The 22,500-nt window shown below is 34.9% G+C and overlaps 2 protein-coding genes across 3 annotated transcripts in view; both read right to left on the bottom strand.

The window, feature by feature from the left end:
- xpnpep1 (X-prolyl aminopeptidase (aminopeptidase P) 1, soluble) overlaps positions 1-13,571 on the bottom strand; it is a 25,509-nt gene extending 11,938 nt beyond the window's left edge. The window contains exons 1-6 of one of the 2 annotated variants that reach the window (XM_056448079.1): positions 13,470-13,571; positions 10,745-10,866; positions 7,351-7,414; positions 4,280-4,384; positions 3,618-3,710; positions 1,181-1,324 (exon numbers count right to left, since the gene is read on the bottom strand). In XM_056448079.1, the coding sequence (XP_056304054.1) occupies positions 1,181-1,324; positions 3,618-3,710; positions 4,280-4,384; positions 7,351-7,414; positions 10,745-10,861 (523 nt within the window). In that variant the 5' untranslated portion in view covers positions 10,862-10,866; positions 13,470-13,571. Of the gene's footprint in view, positions 1-1,180; positions 1,325-3,617; positions 3,711-4,279; positions 4,385-7,350; positions 7,415-10,744; positions 10,867-11,631; positions 11,729-13,469 lie in introns of those variants that run through there. The other variant, XM_056448078.1, reaches the window with a different exon arrangement.
- Positions 13,572-16,045: 2,474 nt separating this feature from the next.
- cusr (Copper-only SOD repeat protein) overlaps positions 16,046-22,500 on the bottom strand; it is a 16,035-nt gene continuing 9,580 nt past the window's right edge. Inside the window, exons 9-10 of the mRNA XM_056448246.1 lie at positions 16,562-16,645; positions 16,046-16,472 (exon numbers count right to left, since the gene is read on the bottom strand). Of these exons, the coding sequence (XP_056304221.1) occupies positions 16,390-16,472; positions 16,562-16,645 (167 nt within the window). The 3' untranslated portion in view covers positions 16,046-16,389. The remainder of the gene's footprint in view (positions 16,473-16,561; positions 16,646-22,500) is intronic.

Below are 22,500 nucleotides of genomic sequence, written 5' to 3'. Positions count from 1 at the left end.
TTGACCTGCTGCAATTTGAGATGTAAATGCCTCAATTTAAGCTGGTTGCTAATAAAAGCAACGACACACGATAGAAGTGATAATTTCCATATTAAGAGGAGTTTTTGTTCTAATCAATCCTTAAATTGATATATTAGAAACGGCTTTATTTCTTGCAGCTGAATAACAGAAAACTGACATTGATCACCTGAGGTACACCTCATGTGCTTTATTCAGTGTTAAATGCTAATAATGTAAGTTTAAATGCCATTTTACATGACATTTATTGCCATGCTACTGAAAGCAGCAGCAGATAGTTCACCTCAGATCTTGACAATAAAATAAACCGTTTGAAATTGAACTTTAGAACTGTGAAATAATGCAAACCAACACATATCAGTGATTCAGCATCTACATTTAATAATGTCAAAGATGTTTCATATGTATTAATTAGATTATAAACCTTACCATTTCATGAGTGAGAGCATTTTTGTGCTTCTGAATGGCTGTATTTAAGTTTCTGTCGTGTTTTGTTTGGTGCAAACAGCCAAACTGCTTATCAATGCAAATCTCATCACATATCATGTTGTTGGGACATGGGGTTACAATGTAACCTGTTCAACTAATGTTTACACTCGTAATAATTTTCTAATTAATAACCTCATGTGGAACTCTGAATCTGCGTCACATTTCGGAGTCTGTTACTGTCCACCGGAGGTTGCATTTTGGTCACGGACACATGCTTTAAGCTGTTTTTCAACAAGGCAGCCCGGGGTGCTGGCATTTGGCGGGTTAAAAGAACCAAAACAAAGACAACATTTAGGCACGTAACGCACATTTTCAAAGCAGAATATCTGGCTTCAGCGTTGTTTTTCAGATAAACAAGCATGTTCATGTGGCATGTTTCTTAAATATCTGCAAACATATTATGGTATTTTTATGCTTTAGGAGCACCTTTAGGAATTTTTAGATATATGGACTAGAAATAAGACAAAAAGAAAAGCTTTTTTTGCAATGTATTTTTAACAATTTGAGATTGAAAAAATAAATAATATATATTTTTTTATTTGCGTAAAATCAACGACTGGGAGACTTGGATTTTTTTATTATGTACATTTGAAAAGATGCTATGTGTAAGTTTGATTCAATTCATTTGATAAACTCAGTGTGTGTTGTGGTTTGATGTATTAATGTGTCTGACCGGTGTATTTGAGGGCGAGGGCAGTGAGTTTGGTGCTGGGTCGAGAAGGACGATCCTCCCAGATGGCGTCGATCAGATTTTCCTGCACCGCCACTAAAGAGTGGCCCGCACCGCTCAGAGCCTTCGACATATTCTTCCACTGGTCTGAAAAACAAAATATCAATCTGCACTTGTGACGCTGAACTATTAAAAACATTGAGCTTACTCTCATTGCAAACACAGGATTGAGAATGCTATGAAACATGTGAAGTAATGGTGCATTTATTTTTTGTAATTCACATCAAAACAGACTACTTAAAACATTTACATTTAAAAACTTAACTTAAGCAAAACTTAAGGAACTAGGAATATTTTAAGTGATTATATTGAGATTATACTGATTATAATAATACACTTTTTTACTGATTAGAATTCATAAAAAATCTGATTTCATGTATATATATATATATATATATATATATATATATATATATATATATATATATATATATATATATATATATATATATATATACTCATACAAATATTTGTTACACATAACATAATTTCTAAAATAATTTGTCTTGTTTTTCTTTGTATTTATGGATTACTTTGGTTGGTACTGACATCTAGTGAAAATTTCAAGTCAACAGCAGCTTTAGAAACGTTTTCTGAGAAACATTGTGATGTAATTGGTGGGAAACATTTTAAATTCACAATAATATTACATTTATCCCACATAATATTTATAAAATATGAATCAAATATTTGTTAATAAAATGAATTTAATAACTAAAAACATTTTGTTCAAATACATAAATAATGCTGTTGTATGCAAAAGTTTGGCCACCCCTGATAATTTTCATAATTGCAAGCCATAGCCTGCTGGACTTTCAAATTAGCAATTTAATTTGGATATATTTTATACCCTAGGGAAACAGCAACATTTCAGTTCTGACATTATATTTATTTAATCAACAGATGCAATGCAATTTAAGTCTTAACAAAACAGACAGGTGCAAAAACCCCAACAGAATAATGTCAGACGTTTATCTTTTGTACAGCCACCTTTTGCTGAAATAACAGCCTGTAGATGCTTCTTATAGTCAAGGATAAGTGCCTGAATTCTTGCTGAAGGCATTTTGGATCGTTCTTCCTTGCACATTTTATCCAGTTCAGTCAGGTTTGATAGGTGCCAAGCGTAAATGGCCCTTTTCAAATCAACCCATAGACTTTCGTGATGTTCAAGTCTGGGGACTGTGATGTCCATTCTAGTACATTGTATCGTGTCTGAGCATGAATTACTTTGTAGATCTGGAATTGTGCTTTGGGTCACTGTCCTGCTGAAACGTCCAACCCTGTCATAACTTCAGCCTCTTGACCAATTCCTGAACATTGTTCTTCAGAATCTGCTGACACTGGGTGGAATCCATCCGACCTTTAGCTCTGACAAGGTTTCCAGTACCTGTGCTAACCACACATCCCCACAAAATGATGGACCCTTCACTAGTAGAGAGCAGGTTCTTCTGGTATGCTGTGTTCTTTTTCCACCATGCAAAGCGCCGATGGTTGTGGCATCTGTCCACAGTATACTTTTCCAAAAAGACTCAGGCTTGTCCAGATGAGCCTTTGCATACCTCGAATGTCTCTTTTTGTTGGCAGAATGCAGAAAAGGCTTCTTCTGCATCACCTTCTATTGAGCTGTTCTTTGTGAAGAGTGCGCTGGACTGTGAAATGATCTACAATGACATTATCAGCAGCAAGATGTTCCTGGAGCTCTTTGGAGGTGGTCTGTGATTTGTCTGTGACCATTCTAACCATTCTTCGCCTTAGCCTTTCAGATATTTATCTTAGTCTAGCACATCTTTCCTGCACAAGAACTGTTCAATGTGGCCTTCCATTTTCTTACTATATTTCGGACTGTAGAGATAGAGACTTTAAACCTTTGTGATAACTTTTTGTATACTTCTCCTAATTCATGTTGTTGAATTATGCTAGTTTTTGGGTCATTATGAAGTCCTTTTGAGGTTCCCATATTGCTACTTTCTGGTTCATAATAAGGAAAAGCACAACTAGCTATTATTAGGTTATCTTAAATAACCTTTTTCATGATTGGTTGCACCCGTGTTACTATTATTAAGGTTTGAAATCCACACAAAAGAGAGGGTGCCCAAACTTTTGCATAGCCTATTTTTCAGTTTGAGTTTATTTTCCCACATCTCAAAACTGCTACACTATGGATTTCTGTCTGACAAATATGACATTATCTAGCTTTCACTAGAAACCAAATGGCATATCACTGCGATCTTCTTTTAAAATGCAAGAGCACATAGTTTCACAGCCAAATTTTTGCATAAAAAGGTGTTACACCTAAAATAAAAATAATTCTATGTTCCGCAGACAGAAATAAAAATAACCTTATCCATAACTGTACTTCTCAGTTTACTGAATTACTGACCAGCAGCAATGATCCAGGGATCGACTCCAACTTTGGAGTTTTCCGGGAGGACACTGATGAGCCAGTCCTCCTGTGATGGCGTTTCCTTCAGTCCTTATCAAAACAAAAGAAAATCATAATAATATTCATATTCATTTAGCTATTTTGAAAAATGCTGCATGCATTTACACTAACAAAAGCATAGCTAGAGAGCTACAAAGGGGAAAATCCACCCAAAAATATATATTCTGTCATCATTTACTCACACTTCACTAGTTACAATTTTTATTTCTTCTGATGAACGCAAAGGAAGATATTTTGAAAAATGTTGGAAGTCAGCGACCTTCACAGTATTTAGTTTTCCTACAATGGAAGTCACCGGTTTGCGAAATTCTTTTAAAAATCCTCTAGTGTGTTCAAACAGAGAGAAAAATGAAAATCATTTGGTTTGGAAGCCCACAAGGGTGAGAGAATGGTAAGCAATGTTTTTTTTTATTTATTTCTGAAAATAAATAAACTATTATTGAATGCATATCAAATTGAAAAAATACTGCATATCCTAATGAATGTTTAATATCTTGGCTGCCATGCTTTCACGTTTCTGTATGCAGTCATTTTAATAATAGCTGCAGCAGCTGATCTGGCAGCTGGGAGTCATAAACTATGACTAGCGTTGCTTGTACCCATTTTCATGAGAGTCCAGTTGTTGTCCATCTGTTGACTGGCCTGCAGGAAGTAGCGGCCGTCGGTCCATAAAGCCGCATGCTGTTCTGTGACTATAGCAGTACCTGAATCAAACAAACACAACAATGACTACACTGATGCCAACAAAATATAACCTTTTGTTAGGCTAGAAAAATTATATATCGCTAAAAATATCGCAAAAATAACAGCAATACTGCATATTCCTTTGACTGCCGCTTTACCAAACGGTTGACCATGTTTTTACTGTTATATAATAATTACTGTTAATAATTATTATATAGTTAATGACTGTTAAAGTCATTTAAAGAATGACTGTTTTAAATAATGGTTTACACGCACAGCATTGTTGGTTTACAAAAAAAATAAAAATAAAAAAAATCTAACAAACCTGACAAATAATCTAACAAATAATCCTGTTGTATGACTACATTTGATTTTGGTTGTACTGTTTCAAAAAAAACAAAAAAAACATGTTAAATGAGAATTTGAAATATTTTATGGCATACTTCAAAAAATAAAGGGGATTTAGTATTCAAAATTGATTTATTTTGAATATTTCTTTAAAGAAATTGATCCTACACTTTACATTTTCAGATTTTTCATAGTATATGTATTAATTCCGGTTCATTTAAAATAAACTGACATTTCAACCATTTGGTAGAAGCTGATATTTTAGAAATTATGGGATGTGTTGGAAAAAAAATTCATCGAGTGTGTTTACTATCGACATTAGGAGTTACGAAATGCAATCCAAATATTTTTTTCTTGGTACTGGGAAATACTGGGAAAATATGTGATATTGCTGTTGAGCATTGCGATAGTGATATTTCTTATCCTATAGCATTTCCCTAGAGAAAAGCTATGTTTATTGGCTTTACTTAAAACATTATTTATGTAATGATCATACTAAATAAACAGGTAATAATGGATATTTTTCTGATGTAAAAAATGTTTCTGACCTAGAATATTTATGAAGATATTATGACTCTTATTGGCTGTTATTTTTCTCTCCTGTTTCTACATCATTAGTGTTTATTTTCAGCTCCAGATTCACGTTCTAGCCAATAGCAAAACAGCATATACTGGGTAGGCAGGTATAAAGATAGTCAGGCCCCATCTGATGGATATCAAATCTGGATAAACAGTCAGTGCCGATTATTGCATATACAGCTGAAGTCAGAATTATTAGCCCCCCTTTGAATTTGTCTCTCTTTTTTAAATATTTCCCAAATTATGTTTAACAGAGCAAGGACATTTTCACAGTATGTCTGATAATATTTTTTATTCTGGAGAAATTTTATTTGTTTTATTTCGGCTAGAATAAAAGCAGTTTTTAATTTTTTATAAACCATTTTATGGTCAAAGTTATTAGCCCCTTTAAGCTATATATTTTTTTTCAAAAGTCTGCAGAACAAAAGTTATATAATAACTTGCCTAATTACCCTAACCTGCCTAGTTAACCTAATGTTGAGCCTTTCTAGTTGAACCTTTAAATGTCACTTTAAGCTGTATAGAAGTGTCTTGAAAAATAACTAGTCAAATATTATTTACTGTCATCATGGCAAAGATAAAATAAATCAGTTATTAGAAATGACTTATTAAAACTATTATGTTTAGAAATGTGTTGAAAAAATAAACAGGGGGGCTAATAATTCTGACTTCAACTGTACCATTATCGCAATAATAATCATGTTTTGATATATTGTGCAGCCATACTATAAACATATCCTCAAATTAACAAACAGGAAAGTTTAGTTTTTGCTCTGCTCTGTAATATTATTAGTAGTATAATTGCTATTATATAAATAGATTTTTCTAATGAGACATCATCAGTCGACCATTTTGGAAGCAAAAAACGCAAACAATTCCACTGAACTTAATGAAACTCGCATATTTTGCTGATTATAGCTACTCAAAATTATTAACTACTGTCACATTTTGGGTTGTACTACTGTTGTTGACATCCGAATATTGCTTTTTTTTAGAGATTCAACCTTTTAAAAAAAAAAAATAATCAAATATATTGTCTGCTTTGTGCATCTTGTAAAAAATGTCATGGTGCCTATATATTTTTATTTATGATATTTTTGGCAATTCCACAAAATCAAGTTAAACTGTGGCCCAGTAAAATATGCTATTAAACATGATATGATATATTAATTTAAAATATAATATAGTACATACTGTATAGCATATAACTTTTTATTAATTGTCTCAAAAGCGAGTGTTTTTAGCTGGCTTGACAGCAGCCAAGAAAATAGTTGCAACAAGATGGAAGCCTCCACATTCTCTTAATCACCATAATTGGATTCATACTTTTATTGACATTGTGTATTTGGAAATGTCCACTGCTCACATCCATGGTGCAAGAGAGGACACCATCAGACTTTGGGCACAAACCTTGGACAAACTGAAAGGTTTACTAATTTGAATCAATGAGACATCAAAAAGCAGAAACTTCTGGTTCCAGGTCCCATTTTTAATTTAATTTAATTTATTATTGTTGTTGTTTTTTTAATTATATAATTTTTTTAACATTTATTTTTCTTTTCTATTAATTGTATCTTTTTTTTTTTCTTTTTATAGTAATTTAAGGTTCCCTGTTTGGGCTTCTAATAACTTTTCTTCATTGTCGTAGACCTCTTTCAGCACGGTTTTGAATACCTATTTCTATTTGTCTATTACTATTCTTCTATTTATTTATTTTTAACTGGCTTAATTTTACCCTTACTTAACCCTAAATACAGATTTGGCTTATATATTTATATATATATATTAATTTATTTAATTGTATTATTTTTATTTGTTTTAGTATGTCCTTGTCATTACTCTTCAGTTTTTCCTTTTTATTGACACTAGTGTTGTTATTGCTGGCACTATTGTTGATACTATTATTTAACAACCTGTATATTGGTTATTACATGTATATACAGTATACGCACTTTGATATATGCTTATAGTTTGCATCATGTTTTTCTGTGTTTGAAAGATACAAAATAAAAGAAAAATTTGATGGAAAAAACCTTAATATTAATTGTTTTTTACACACCAGCAGATCCGTTGAATCCACAGATGAACTCACGTCGACAGTCACACGGCGCAATATATTCACTCTACAAAGAAAGACACACACACAGATGAAGAGAAAACAGTTCTGTCTGCAATCAGACCTAATTACTGTTCATTTAACCAGACGAATCAAGAAAAACATTTGGTAGGAGGACACACACACGACGTAATTAGTGGACCTTTCATAATCACAGCGGGAAAAGCCCATCACTCACACAATACAGATTAAAGACAGAGATAGACAGACACACATATACACACACACACACGCACACACACGCACACACACGCACACGCACGCACACGCACGCACACGCACACACACACACACACACACGCGCGCGCGCGCACACACACACACACACACACACACACACACACACACACACACACACACACTGCAGCAGCTGAAATAGATGATGTAATGTTTGAGAAAGTGTGTTCATACTGTTGGATGTTTTTAAGGTTTAATGTTTGTAGATCACAGTCCACAGATTTTTCATTACAAAATTTTAATGGCTAAAAGCATAAAATATTGACAATATATCCTGAAATCTCTAGAAACAGCAGAAGAAATCAATTTCTTATTAATAGATTGTGCCCGTTGAATCACACTATTGTAAATAAAAGAAACAATTACACTTAAAAGAGGACACTTTAATGGTAAACTTTAACTTTGTTTTATTCTAGTAAAATTGTAGCAATCATGTTTTTTTTGGATTATTGATAAGCATTTGTTTAACCACAGTTCTAATAAAAATTACATGGTTGAACAATCTACAGTTAACATTGCAAAATATAGATTGATTTCTGCTTACAAAGACTTAATTGCAAACCATGTTTTGTTTTCTTTTTAGTGAAACAAAATGTGTTATTTTACGGTATTCTGTATACACATGAAGGCTGCGTTGTTGATTAGTATATTGTATTATAAAAATGCATTAATATTCATGTGAAAATACCCGAGATGATATGAAGAACACAGATGAACCATATATGGTATATACCAGGGGTCACCAATCTCGTTCCTGGAGGTCCGGTGCCCTGCAGGGTTTAGCTCCAACTTGCCTCAACACACATACCTGGGTGTTTTAAGTATACCTAGTAAGAGCTTGATTAGCTTGTTCAGGTGTGTTTGATTAGGGTTGGAGCTAAAATCTGCAGGACACCGGACCTCCAGGAACAGGTTTGGTGATACTCTTCATGTTTAATCAGTCAAACATTTTCATCTGTTTTAAGTGTTAAACAAAGCTGTAGTGTTTTCCCCTTTTGCATCTGCATCTGCATCTGCATCTCTTCTCAAAACGTGTGATGTCCTTTTTGCCTTTTATTAAAATCATAATAGATTTTTTACACTTTTTTTTATTTTAATATATACTTTAAAGGCGCTATAAAAACTAAAGTTTATTATTATCATTGATAAATGAATATCAGTTCATGAAATTGACTTCCAGGAAATTCATACTTTTCTATATAGGTTTTATTTGTGGTAATCCAGATAAAACCTATAAAGAAAAGTGTCATTGTATGTGAGAGTGACTCAGCGGCTCAGTGGTTAGCACTGACGCCTCACAGCAAGAAGCAGCCCCGTCTGGGTCAGTTGGCATTTCTGTGGGGAGCTTCCATGTTCTCTCCGGGATCGCGTGGGTTTCCTCCGGGAGCTCCGGTTTCCCCCACAGTCCAAAGACATGCACTGTAGGTGAACTGAATAAGCTACACTGGCCGTAGTGTATGTGTGTGAAAGCAAGAGTGTAGGGGTGTTTCCCAGTGTTGGGTTGTGGCTGGAGGGGCATCTGCTGTGTAAAACATATGCTGGATAAGTTAGCGGTTCATTCTGCTGTAGTGACCCCTGGTTAATAAAGGGACTGAGCCGAAAAGGAAATGAATGAAAGAATGAATGAATGAAATTGACCACCAGAATGTTGTATGCAAGGGTGACATGGTGACTCAGTGGTTAGCACTGTTGCCTCACAGCAAGAAGGTCGCTGGTTCGAGTCCTGGCTCAACCAGCTGGCGTTTCTGTGTGGAGTTTGCATGTTCTCCTCGTGTTCATGTGGGTTTCCTCCTGGTGCTCCGGTTTCCCCCACAGTCCAAAGACATGCACTATGGGTGAATTGGAGAAACTAAATTGGCCGTAGTGCATGAGTGTGTTTGTGAATGAGTGTGTATGGATGTTTCCCAGTACTGTGTTGCAGCTGGAAGGGCATCTGCTGTGTAAAGCATATGCTGGATAAGTTGGCGGTTCGTTCCACTGTGGTGACCCCTGATGCGTAAAGGGACAAAGCCGAAGAAAAATGAATGATTGAATGAACATTGTATGGGTACCATGTATCAGATATTTTCCAAAAGGGTCCGTTCACACATGATCTCTTCACGCAAATTTACCAGCAATTTTCTAGAAAACTCTAAGTGTAAAAGGAAGCTAATATTAGTAAATTGCAACAGCTCTATTTAGCATGATTAAGATATTTTGTTCTTTAAATATCACAATAGACCCTTTTCACAAAACTGTTATGACGTGTTTAACGGTCATCATAATCATAAATCCTTCAAAGTTTTTAATATTTTGATTTTGTTTTTAAAAAGCGTATGAACATTTATATGATTTTACATATGTATTATATCATCTTTGCTTCAAATTACAAAAAACAAATTACCGCTTGTGCAAGGGGTTTCTAATGCAGCGTCAATGGGGCAGAACAGTAAATTTGATGTCGTCATTAGTCACACACTATTTCTTTCCTTTTTCTGAAAGTCTTGATAACACGATCATGGCGTTTTTCTTTTATTATTTCAGTAAATGGAATTTTTAAAAAACTATTTGTTGTACTTTTCCATTGACTGCACTCTAAGTTAGTTGTCTGCAAGTATCAGTGTTTATTGAGATTGAAATAGGATAAAAAATTGAATTTGAGATAAGAAATATTGTTATAGCAACACTTGTGACAGCTTTGGGAAATAACGCTTGTTGGACATCACAGGATGACTGATCATCAAGGAACGTGTATTCTGGCACATTTGTTACCCACGACAAGTCAAGATTTTATCAAGGAAAAAAAACTGTTGAAAAAGTGTATAATTTGACTTTCGTAACCGACAATAAAAATCATGTGATTTGTCTAGGGCTTAAGTTTACCCAAGTATGATGACGTCTGCTGCAGTGAAACCCAGAAATGTTAAAAGGGTCCATTGGCATCAATATAAAACAAATAGAATTTAATAAAGCTTTTGTCCGACCACCTCGCAGAATGTTCGCATTGCACGAATTACCATTGCACTGTTTTCGCAATGCCTTTGCCTTGATTCCAGTCATAACCTGCCCTCTTTTTGAGATGTGTTTATAAGCATCATGCTTTAGTGCATGGTGAAATCACCTGATGTGCGTCTCCTGATGGGACGATGTAGGCCTGGATGGGCTCAGTGATGTACTTGCTGTTCTTCATTGCCTGCCGGAGCTGCCGGAGCAGCTCCACCGTGATCTTCGGAGACATTGTATCTGTTGGGACACAGACAGAGCGATCAGTGGTACATCAACTTTGACTGATGAGTAAAAACACAATCAGCAGTTAGCCAGTCTAAAATTGCAGTTAATATGCACTAGTCAACATTAGAAGTGGATCAAAATCAAAAGATATACTGAATAATACCTGTCTTCGGTCAACTTAAAAAAATTTTTTTTATAGACTTCAGATGTTGATTACTGTATAAAACATCACCTATATGATAGGTAATAAATAGATTTTTCCAATATTGTGCAGCTCTAATATATAACAAACCAACTATAATGTAAGTCGATTCCTCAGTACACTGTATAAAATGCTGGCTTCCACAAAAAATGCTGGGTTTTATTTATTGGAACAACGTGAAGGAATTAATTTAACTTACTAAGTTATACAAATTTGGATTTGCATAAGTTATACAAAGTAGATTGAACATAAAACATAAAAACTCCAGAATTGTGTTGTTTCAGCTCATTTTAAACAAGTAGTTTAAACTAACAGCAAACATAATTTGAGTTTATTAAATATTAATCATATTTTTGTGAACCAACTTTTTTTGAGTGAAAACATTGATAAAATACAAAAGTGAAAAGTTTTGTAGATCTCATCTACAAAAACATCTTGACTGCTTTTATTACTTTGTGTGCTCATCGACATTTATTTGCAAGTTAGTGTCGACTAAACTCAATTCTACAAGTTTGTGTGTGTGCAAGTGCACATGAAAGTCAAAATAAAAGGCTTTTGTTGATATAAAGTATTACCTGTAGTCATTTTTGCTGTGTAAACCGGAGATCGTCCTGCTAACGTGGAGCTCAAAGTTGGAATGATATGAGATTGTTAACCTTTACCTTGCACAGACTGCCTCTCGGGTAATTATTATGCCATTATGCAATATGCTCAAATTATGATTATGGCATAGTTAAACATATACCGTCCACGTCTTCATATTTAGACTGATCACAAGCAACCGATTCACAAATGTAAAACTGAAGAGCAGAATATTAACACTAAACTTTATTTTTTTGTAAATTCAAATTCCTGCCATTGTTGTAAATTAAGTACATAAATACGTTAGTATTAATTTAATAATTAAATAAATATTATGACTTTCTAAAGTATTTAGAAATTTGTTAATCAATAGATTTAAAATGAAAAAAGCTACTATGCTATCTTGGCATAAATTTGGAAATTATAATTACTTAAATTAATTCTAGTAGTTACTCCAGGAAGTTTGAGGTAAATTCTGATATATATTTATTCATATATATATATATATATATATATATATATATATATAAATGAATATACATATAGATAACGCATGCTATTGTTTTAATTCATGCTTTGTTGTCACAAAATATATTGCATATGGTAATACTTTTTCCTCATTTATATGAATGCCATATTATATTATATGTGGTATATGATATGTGCCATTGCTGTTGGTGCCAGACAGGCTTATCTCAGTTTTTCAGAAACTGCTGATCAAATCACCAAAAACATTAGTTTGAACAAACAAAAAAAATATTTTTTAACAGTTTATTAAATATGAATCACAATTTATGTGAACCAAATGTAAAAAATGTAAAACTTCCATCTTTAAAAAAACTAACTAAATCTGTTGACTAAACCTAAATCTACAAGTTTATGTCTATGCAAGTGCACATAAAAAGTTTTTTGTAGACATTAAGTATTACCTGTAGTCATTTTTTACCATAACATAACAGCACACATACATGTGCATGTCAATTTATAATTCATTACCCATGTACTTATAATAAAACACACAGAGAGTGAACTTAAAAAAAAAACACTGTATATTATAACTAACAGGATATGTTTTTATAAATGGCAGACTAAATCAATAGCTTATGTTTATATATCACAAGGTGTATGTTAAAAAACTCCCATACCTATTTATAAACATGATGTTTATGTATGTCATAAACATTGTATCTACAATTTATAATTAGTATTTTGTGAATGAATATCTCATTCAGCGAGTGTTCATTCATTCAGAAATGACATGCGCTTTAGTTACAAGGCTGTGGAATCTTCAGGTAACTCTTACATCATCCAATCACGTCAACGGAATTATCATATCGGCTCCTGATTGGATAGCAGGGCTCCACTGTGCGACAATATAAACAATCCACATATAAACAGTACATTAGATAGTATTCATTTCAGATTAAAGATGTGCGGTGCAGGATGACGTAACAGCACACTATTGTACTTCATTTAAACGCTAAAAACACGACGAAAATACTTATTTTGGTATTGTTTTGTCTCCGGTAGGTGTGGCAGTCCTCCGTCCCGTTCATACAAATACAATGCACTCAAAAATAAACATATTCCACACACACGCTTGGTTTTATGTGTTTACGCATGTATATGCGTATGTTGTTTTCTATCATATCTACTGAAAGAGACCGTTTGACGCGCGCAAACGCTTCTTTATATATAATAGCACACGCGTATTATTCAAACGACAACAACAATAACAAACGGTTTCGTCTCATGCTGCTGAACCCACTGTTGATTTCGGAACATAATTTGCTTATAATGACTGACTGACAACAAACAGTTCATCATTTACCTTGGAGAAGCGAGTGCCGAAGTGTCAACTATTAGTAAAAGTCTGTTGTTCCCTGTGTTTAGTGTGCGACGGAGGCTGCCATTACAGTGATGACGTGCGCGGTCACCTGACAGCTGTCTCTTCCAGTCACATGGCGCGCGCGGGACCTGCCCACGGTGAAGTCTAGATGGGATACAGCTGCGGATCCTCACGTCAATATCATTATTTTTGTGACACTGTAAAACAACAATTAATATTTTTACATTGCTGTGAGGGTTAGGTTTCGGGTTGGGGTAAGGGTAGATGTTAATAAAATACAATTTAATGGGTAATTTATTAAATAATATGAATAATTATTGGTATAATTATTGTTTTTACATTATTGTAATGGTTGTGTTTAGGGTTGGGATAGGACTATACGTTAGTAAAATACAATTAATCAATACAAATATTCGATAAATAATATAAATAATTCTCGTTAACGTCTGGCTAATCTCTTCTAGCAACAACCCCCACACCAACGTCTGCAGGAGTCTGGATGGTGGAAATTGTAAGTAGCCTACTAGAAAAGTATTATAATTTATTTATTTATTTATTTATTTATTTTTAAGATACTATTGTAAACTGCATAAAATGCAATCTGTGACATTTTATATTTTAAAATTATTTATTATTACTTTATATTTATTAATATATTTATACGTTACTTTACTATATGTATCTACATCTTTGTACATTTATTTATAAATTTGTTTATATTTTTTTTTTATTTGTTGTATATTTACTAAGGCTATATATAATTTAGTCAGAACTGGCACTTAATTATGTGATTAAATTATAATTTATATTTAATATAAACCTGATATACAGAGCTTATTTTGACATAAATAAATGAATTTATCAATTGTTTATTTAATGTTTACGTGTGTGTGCGTGCGTGCGTGCGTGCGTGCGTGTGTGTGGACAGACAGACAGATAGACAGACAGACAGATAGATAGACAGACAGATAGATAGATAGATAGATAGATAGATAGATAGATAGATAGATAGATAGACAGATAGATAGATAGACAGATAGATAGATAGATAGATAGATAGATAGATAGATAGATAGATAGATAGATAGATAGATAGATAGATAGATAGATAGATAGATAGATAGATAGATACACTCACCAGCCACTTTATTAGGTACACCTGTCCAACTGCTCATTAACATAAATTTCTAATCAACCAATCACATGGCAGCAACTCAATACATTTAGGCATGTAGACATGGTCAAGATGATCTGCTGCAGTTCAAACTATGGGGAAGAAAGGTGATTTAAGTGACTTTGAACGTGGCATGGTTGTTGAAGTATTTCAGAAACTGCTGATCTACTGGAATTTTCACACACAATCATCTCTAAGGTTTACAAAGAATGGTCCGAAAAAAAGAAAATATCCAGTGAGTGGCAGTTCTGTGGGTGCAAATGCCTTGATGTCAGAGGAGAATGGGCAGACTGGTTCGAGCTGATAGAAAGGCAACAGTAACTCAAATAAGCACTCGTTGCAATCGAGGCATGCAGAAGAGTATCTCTGAATGTACAACACGTCCAACCTTGAGGTGGATGGGCTACAGCAGCAGAAGACCACACCGGGTGCCCCTCCTGTCAGCTAAGTACAGGAAACTGAGGCTACAATTCGCACAGGCTCACCAAAAATGGACAATAGAAGATTGGAAAAACGTTGCCTGGTCTGATGAGTCTCGATTTCTGCTGCAACATTCAGATGGTAGAATTTGGCATCAACAGTGCCTTTTATCAACGGCTCGTGGTGGTGGTGAAATGGTGTGGGGAATATTTTCTTGGCACACTTTGGGTCCATTAGTACCAACTGAGCACCGTGGCAACACCACAGCTTACCTGAGTATTGTTGCTGACCATGTCCATCCTTTATGACCACAGTGTACTCATCTTCTGATGGCTACTTCCAGCTGGATAGTGCACCATGTCATAAAGCGCGAATCATCTCAGACTGGTTTCTTAAACATGACAATAAGTTTTTTCTACTCAAATGGCCTCCACAGTCACCAGATCTCAATTCAATAGAGCACCTTTGGGATGTAGTGGAACGGGAGATTTCCATCATAGATGTGCAGCCAACAAATCTGCAGCAACTGTGTGATGCTATCATGTCAATATGGACCAAAATCTCTGAGGAAAGTTTCCAGTACCTTGTTGAATCTATGCCACAAAGAATTAAGGCAGTTCTGAAGGCAAAAGGGGGTCCAACCAGATGCTAATAAGGTGTACCTAAAAAAGTGGCTTGTGAATATAGATAGATAGATAGATAGATAGATAGATAGATAGATAGATAGATAGATAGATAGATAGATAGATAGATAGATAGATAGATAGATAGATAGATAGATAGATAGATAGATCTACATTCAAATTTGTGTGTGATTATGTAATAAAAAAATATAATTATTTCTTATATTTTTGTCCATTGTATTGATGTGTAGATGGATGAATGAATTGATCCAAGACAAAAGTACACAACAGCCTAAGAAAATAGTAAAGTACAACATCGTTTCACACGGTCGCATAACAAATTACAGAGTCAGGAGAGCTGTTTTGTATTCACACCAATTGCGTCATACAAAATATACACCAAACAGAAATCAGAGTTGCAAAAGAAAGAGTATAATACAGTATTAAGTTAGCCTTTTCAGGAATTTACAACAAATACACATTCATTAATCCCACCGAAACTCCACTAGGAACAGAGCAGAAACATCTGTGAAATGCGATCACATCAGTTTCAGACAAGAATAAAGGTGTGAAATGGCAAAAGGAGATTATTTTAAAAGAGTTTGTTCCAGTATTGAGCTGAGCTGTACATGTTTGTGAAAGGACTGAAATGAAGGCAGTGCTGTGACATTATTGCTCTGTCCATCTAGAGCCTTAGTAGACTGACTGCAGCGGTCAGGGCGAACACTGATGTCCAGCAGGGGACCAGCATGAGTCCTGCATTTCCAGCTGAGAAAGAAAGATATACACCAGGTAATAAAGGCTTAAACTGTTTGGAAATGAATATGAATGTTGATCAACACAGAGTTCACACTTACATCGAGGGCACTTTGTTGATTCTCTGAACGAACCCATCTTGTCACTGTTCCTAACTGAGTTTAATTTCTCTGGGCTCACTTCACCTGGAAAACAAAATGCGTGACATCTTTTTTTATTCATTTCTCTTTTGGTAATGATTTCATAGTTTTTAATTATTGGAAATGAATGTGCAAAAGCTGTTACTAGCTATGTTTCCATCGACCTATTATTATACACATTTCAGAATATCACAAAAAAACTAATTCCCCCTCGAAAATGAGATCTCAAGATCTGTCTCTAGTTATATTCGATTTGTTTGTACACTGTAAAAAATTACTATTTGAATAATTGTGCAAACTGACAATTAAATGTTGACTCAACAAATTACTTCCCAATAATTAGCCTAAAACAGGGGAAGCACAGTGGTGCAGTGGTTAGCACTGTTGCCTCACAGCAAGAAGGTCCCTGGTTCAAGTCCTGGCTGAGCTAGTTGGCATTTCTGTGTGTAGTTTGCATGTTCTCCCTGTGTTCGCATGGGTTTCTTCCGGGTGCTCCAGTTTCCCCCTACAATTCAATTCAACTCATCTTTACTTCTATAGCACTTTTACAATGTAGAAAGCAGCTTAACAAAGACGTTAGATAAAACTAAAACCCATCTGCTGCGTAAAACATATGCTGGAATAGTTGGAGGTTCATTTTGCTGTGGGTACCTCTGATAAATCAGAGATTAAGCCGAAGGAAAATCAATGAATGAATGAATAATTAGCCCAAAACAAAAATTTCCACTGTATTAATTTTAAAGTTCAAATTTAAAATATATATTCACCAAACATATTAAATTGTGTTCAGCCAATTTATGAAACAGAAGTGAAATATTTGTGTTTGGCCAACAAATCTTGAAGCTTGTATGCGCATGTGAGCCGTTGTTGATTGACACCTGATGCATATTCGAATTCAAGTGCAGCAACAGCGGAGCTCCGACAAAACATCATCTTCAGACAGATTTTCCTTCATCAAAGTTATGGTGAGTGCTGTATTCTGTATTTATTAAATCATCTTTAAGTTTAACCAAGTGCTAGTCTCATTCATTTTGACATAAAACGAACAGCATTGGTATTATGCTAGCCTTCCGCCCCTGACCTAGCCTGTTGGACACAGTACATTATTACAGACATTACTCTGTATGTGGTAAACAAACTGTGAATTTGTGCATGTAATGTTAATGTTTAACATATGATTTTGACCAGATTGATCTCTTCAGGTACTATAAGTCATAATTTATTGTTTTTAAATGATTACTTTATGATGGAAGAAACCCAGATGTGCTCCAACATGTTTTTTTTTTTTTTTCTTTCAGTGGAACCGTAATGTGAAGCCACCATTGCTGGGCGAAGTGAAAGTAAACCTTGATGATTTTCACAGTAATCACCTTTTTAACAGTCAAGTTTGTTTACTCCATATCAGTTTCAAATTCTGCTAGCTCTAAGATGTAACTTGTGTGAAGTTTCTTCATTGAGTGCCGTGAGTCAGTGTACGTGGTTAACCCGTGAGCCGTTTCTTAGGTTCATATGGTTATATGTTACCAAACATTTGTGAGTTTCTTTCTTCTGTTAAACACAAAGGAAGATATTTTGAAGAAAGATGAAATCCGGTAACCATTGACTTTCATATTAGGAAAAACAGATACTGTGGATGTCACTGCTTACAGGTTTCCAGCTTTCTTCAGAATATCTTCTTTTGTGTTCAACAGCAGAAAGAAAGACAAACAGGTTTGGAACAAGTGAAGGGAGAGTAAATTATGACCGAATTTTCAGTTTTGCATGAAACAAAACCCTGTTTTTTGCCATCTGACTTCATTTACTCACCATCTGTTGTTCAAACGTGTAGAAGATTCTTTCTTTTGTTGAACATAAATTATGATATTTTAGAGAGAATTGCTGTAAACAAACAGGTGCTCTGCCACAATTACTTACATTGTACATGTGAATATGCAATTTACCACATACTGTAGCATTCTCACAGTATGGACAGTTAATTACTATACTGGTACTATGCTAATAATTACATAAATAACTATATTCTTCCTTGAAAACACTTACAATGACATTTTGTGACCCAACAGTAAAAGTCTTTTTGAAAATTATAAAATAACATGGTGACAATTCTATATGTATTTGATATATGTAGACTTAATATTGACATTGCTATTTTATATTTTTTACATACAGGGCCATTGGAAAACCACACAACTACAGCTGGATTGGATGGGAATTCTTGAAACAGTAAGCAGCAAACAATACATTACCTGACTAAAGTCTTGTTGCCTATCCAGGTTTTAGGAAAAGCAAATAATAACTTGACCTATAGTTGATCGTTTGGTATCAGAAGTGGCTTATATGAAAGACAAAGGCCTCAAGATTTAATTTATTTTACCAAAATAAAATATGATCATGCCTTAATTTTAATTATTTAATTAGGACAGTAAGGTCTGACTTTGCTAAGACAAAAGTCTTGTCACTTAACAGAAATAATGTACAGTATGGAATATAAAGTCATGGTGCAGTGGAAAAAGAATTAATATTGTGTATGCCTCCCATGAGCTTGGAGGACTGCATCCAATGACTGAAATAACTTATTAATAAAGTCATCTGGAATGGCAAAGAAAGCGTTCTTGCAGGACTCCCAGAGTTCATCAAGATTCTTTAGATTCATCTTCATTGCCTGCTCCTTCATCTTACTCCAGACATGCTCAATAATGTTCATGTCTGGTCACTGGGTTTTCCAATCCTGGAGCATCTTGGCCTTTTTTGCTTTCAGGAACCTTGATGTGGAGGCTGAAGTATGAGAAGGAGCGCTATCCTGCTGAAGAATTTGCCCTCTCCTGTTGTTTGTAATGTAATGGGCAGCACAAATGTCTTGATACCCCATACTGAATGTAACTCCAAACCATAATTTTTTCTTCCCCAAACTTGACTGATTTCTTTGAGTCCATGCGGGTTCCAGTAAGTCTTCAGCAGTATTTGTGATGATTTGAATGCAGTTCAACAGATGATTCATCTGAAAAATCTACCTTCTGCCACAAAATGATCAACTAGAAGTCAAGTTATTATTTGTTGCTCTTTCAACTGGGATTGACGATAAGACTTTTGTCAGGTAGTGTACATAATGAGCCATACTTCAGGTTTGTGTCTATTTGTGATATGTTTGCAGTTGTTTGATTGTTTTTCTCTGCTGAACTGACTCAGTATGCTTTGTCTGTCAAAACAAGGAACAATCACGTCCATTCAAAAGACTCAAAAAGGGAAAACTGCACAGTAATCTGATGCGCAGGTGGCGCGTAGAGACCCTGTGATTTTGCATGACATTGTGAAACAGGAGAGCGGTGTATGACAGAGGTCTTTTACCCCAGGACAGCAAGAACAGTGGAGAAAATTATAGGCACTAAAGTGTTTCCTTTATTTGTAATTTTTTTGTTTGAAGTTTTATGGGGGTTACAGAAGCGAAGTGTTTTGCATTTAAAATATACTTTTATTGATTAATAAACATCATTGATCAATTTGAATTAATTGATAAACATTATACTTTATCGATTTCCTTTAAGGGGAAGCACGGTGGCGCAGTGAGTAGCACAATCGCCTCACAGCAAGAAGGTTGCTGGTTCGAGCCCCGGCTGGGTCAGTTGGTGTTTCTGTGTGGAGTATGCATGTTCTCCTCGTGTTCGCTGGGTTTTCTCCGGGTGCTCCGGTTTCCCCCACAAGTCCAAAGACATGGTGAATTGGGAAGGCTAAATTGTCCATAGTGTGTGTGTGTGTGTGTGTGTGTGTGTGTGTGTGTGTGTGTGTGTGTGTGTGTGTGTGTGTGTGTGTGTGTGTGTGTGTGTGAATGGACATCCAGTGATGGGTTGCAGCTGGAAGGGCATCCGTTGTGTAAAACATATGCTGGATGAGTTGGCGGTTCATTCTACTGTGGCGACCCCGGATTAATAAAGCGACTAAACTGAAAAGAAAATGAATGATTTCCATTAATCTGGCCCTCAAGGAGGTTGCAGGGACTTTATAATGGAGATTCTCCAAACTTATGATAACATTTACTTTAATCAATTTTCTGCATTGTACTGTGAAAACCACTGGATGGAATCCTGGATGGACTGATTAATTACAGGACTGTGGTCCAAAGACATCAAAAGTTATTGATTAAATTTTCCAGTTTAATTTCCAGATTTTATAACTCTTTGAAACTGCCCATTTTAGGCTTTGATCCAAATTGTGGCGTTTTGGTGGCTGTAGCTTTAAATTCAAATAAGATTGTGCTCTTTTCAATGGAGATTACTATTTGTGCATCCTAAAACTCAACATTTATAATGCCCCTTAGTCGCTAACATTTTCTTTAGGAGGTGAAAACTCTAATGTTGGACCACTGCTTCTCATTTAGGGCTGTTAATGCTAATCAGGGAGAGATCGTAACTAATAACCCTAGTAACTAATAACTTTAAACTTCCATTCATTTTGACCAGGGTTTGCAGAATACACCAACTAAAATGTCATACTAGTACGACTAGTAGACTGTAAAAAAAAAAAAAAGCCCAGACCACTGATATAAATAATATATATTCCTAAGAAATGCACAGCACCTGAGTTAAATATATGAGTGTCACTCACAGCAAAAGGTCTGAATACTTGGAACCATGTGATATTTCAGCTTTTCTTTTTTAATACATTTCCAAAAATGTCAACAATTCTGTGTTTTTCTGTCAATATGGGGTGCAGTGTGTACATTAACAAAGACTATAGAATACACAAGACATGTCACTCATCTAGTTTTGAATGGGGAAAAGTGTAACGGTCAATATGGCGAATGAAGCCCCGCCTACTAGCACAGGAGCCAATCATTGATTGCTATAGACAGTTTGTTGAACAACAAACACATTGGAATCTCAGCGAATATTTGCTTTACAGACATAAGACATATATCCACATGAAGCTTGGAATCTGTACTTTTAAATGAACCAAGTGCACTTGAAAACAAACGTTTTCTGGTTTTGTAATCTGTATGAAATCAACACGAGGTAAATTCCATCCTGTCAAACGCACATCGCATGACAGAAACTACTCAAACACCCACAAACTTTTAAACAAAGAGTCGCTGTGATTTCTGAAGGAGTTTCGCCATAAAGACCAAGTTGTGGATTACTTCAGAAGAGCAGCGTGATTAGACGATCATTATCCAGAGTATGATAATGTGTAACACTGCCATAAATAAGATTGTCGCATTAGCTTGGGCACACTGATAAAATGCAGATTTAGATTGATTCTGACGTTTAGAAACGAAACTTATGATACAGTTGTTGCTTAATTTTATTGGTGGTTCCAAATATGTAATGTAATCGTAAGCTTGGCCAACAATTTGATGTTTTCCCATTCAGACAGAATGCCCGAGCATACTGCCCGAAAGGGGTTTCAAAGATGGCCGCGGAGTGAAATGACTTGCCTTAAAGGGACTTTGACATTAATGAGGAAAATTTTTTCTTAAATTATTTTAGCAAATGACTACAATAAGAGAAAGAGTGAAAATTTAAGGGGGTTTGAATACTTTCCGTACCCACTGTATATCAAATACATATAGAAATGTCACCATGTCATTATATATTTTTTCAAAAAGACTACTCCTGTTGGGTCACAAAATGTCATTTTAAGTGTTTTAAGGAAGAATATGTTTGTTTACGTAATTTTTTGCATAGTAACGATATTTAACCTTTCATACTGTGAGAATGCTACAGTATGTGGAAAATTGCATATTCACATGTACAATGTAAGTGATTGTGGCGGAGCACCTGTTTGTTTACAGCAGTTCTCTCTACAATATCATATTTTATGTTCAACAAAAGAAAGAATCTTCAACACGTTTGAACAACAGATGGTAAGTAAATGAAGTCAGATGGCAAAAAACAGGGTTTTGTTTC

Source organism: Danio aesculapii, chromosome 22, assembly GCF_903798145.1.
Source record: "Danio aesculapii chromosome 22, fDanAes4.1, whole genome shotgun sequence".
Lineage (NCBI taxonomy): Eukaryota > Metazoa > Chordata > Actinopteri > Cypriniformes > Danionidae > Danio > Danio aesculapii.
Note: the sequence above shows the minus strand (reverse complement) of the source record. Positions and strands in the feature narration are given on the sequence as shown.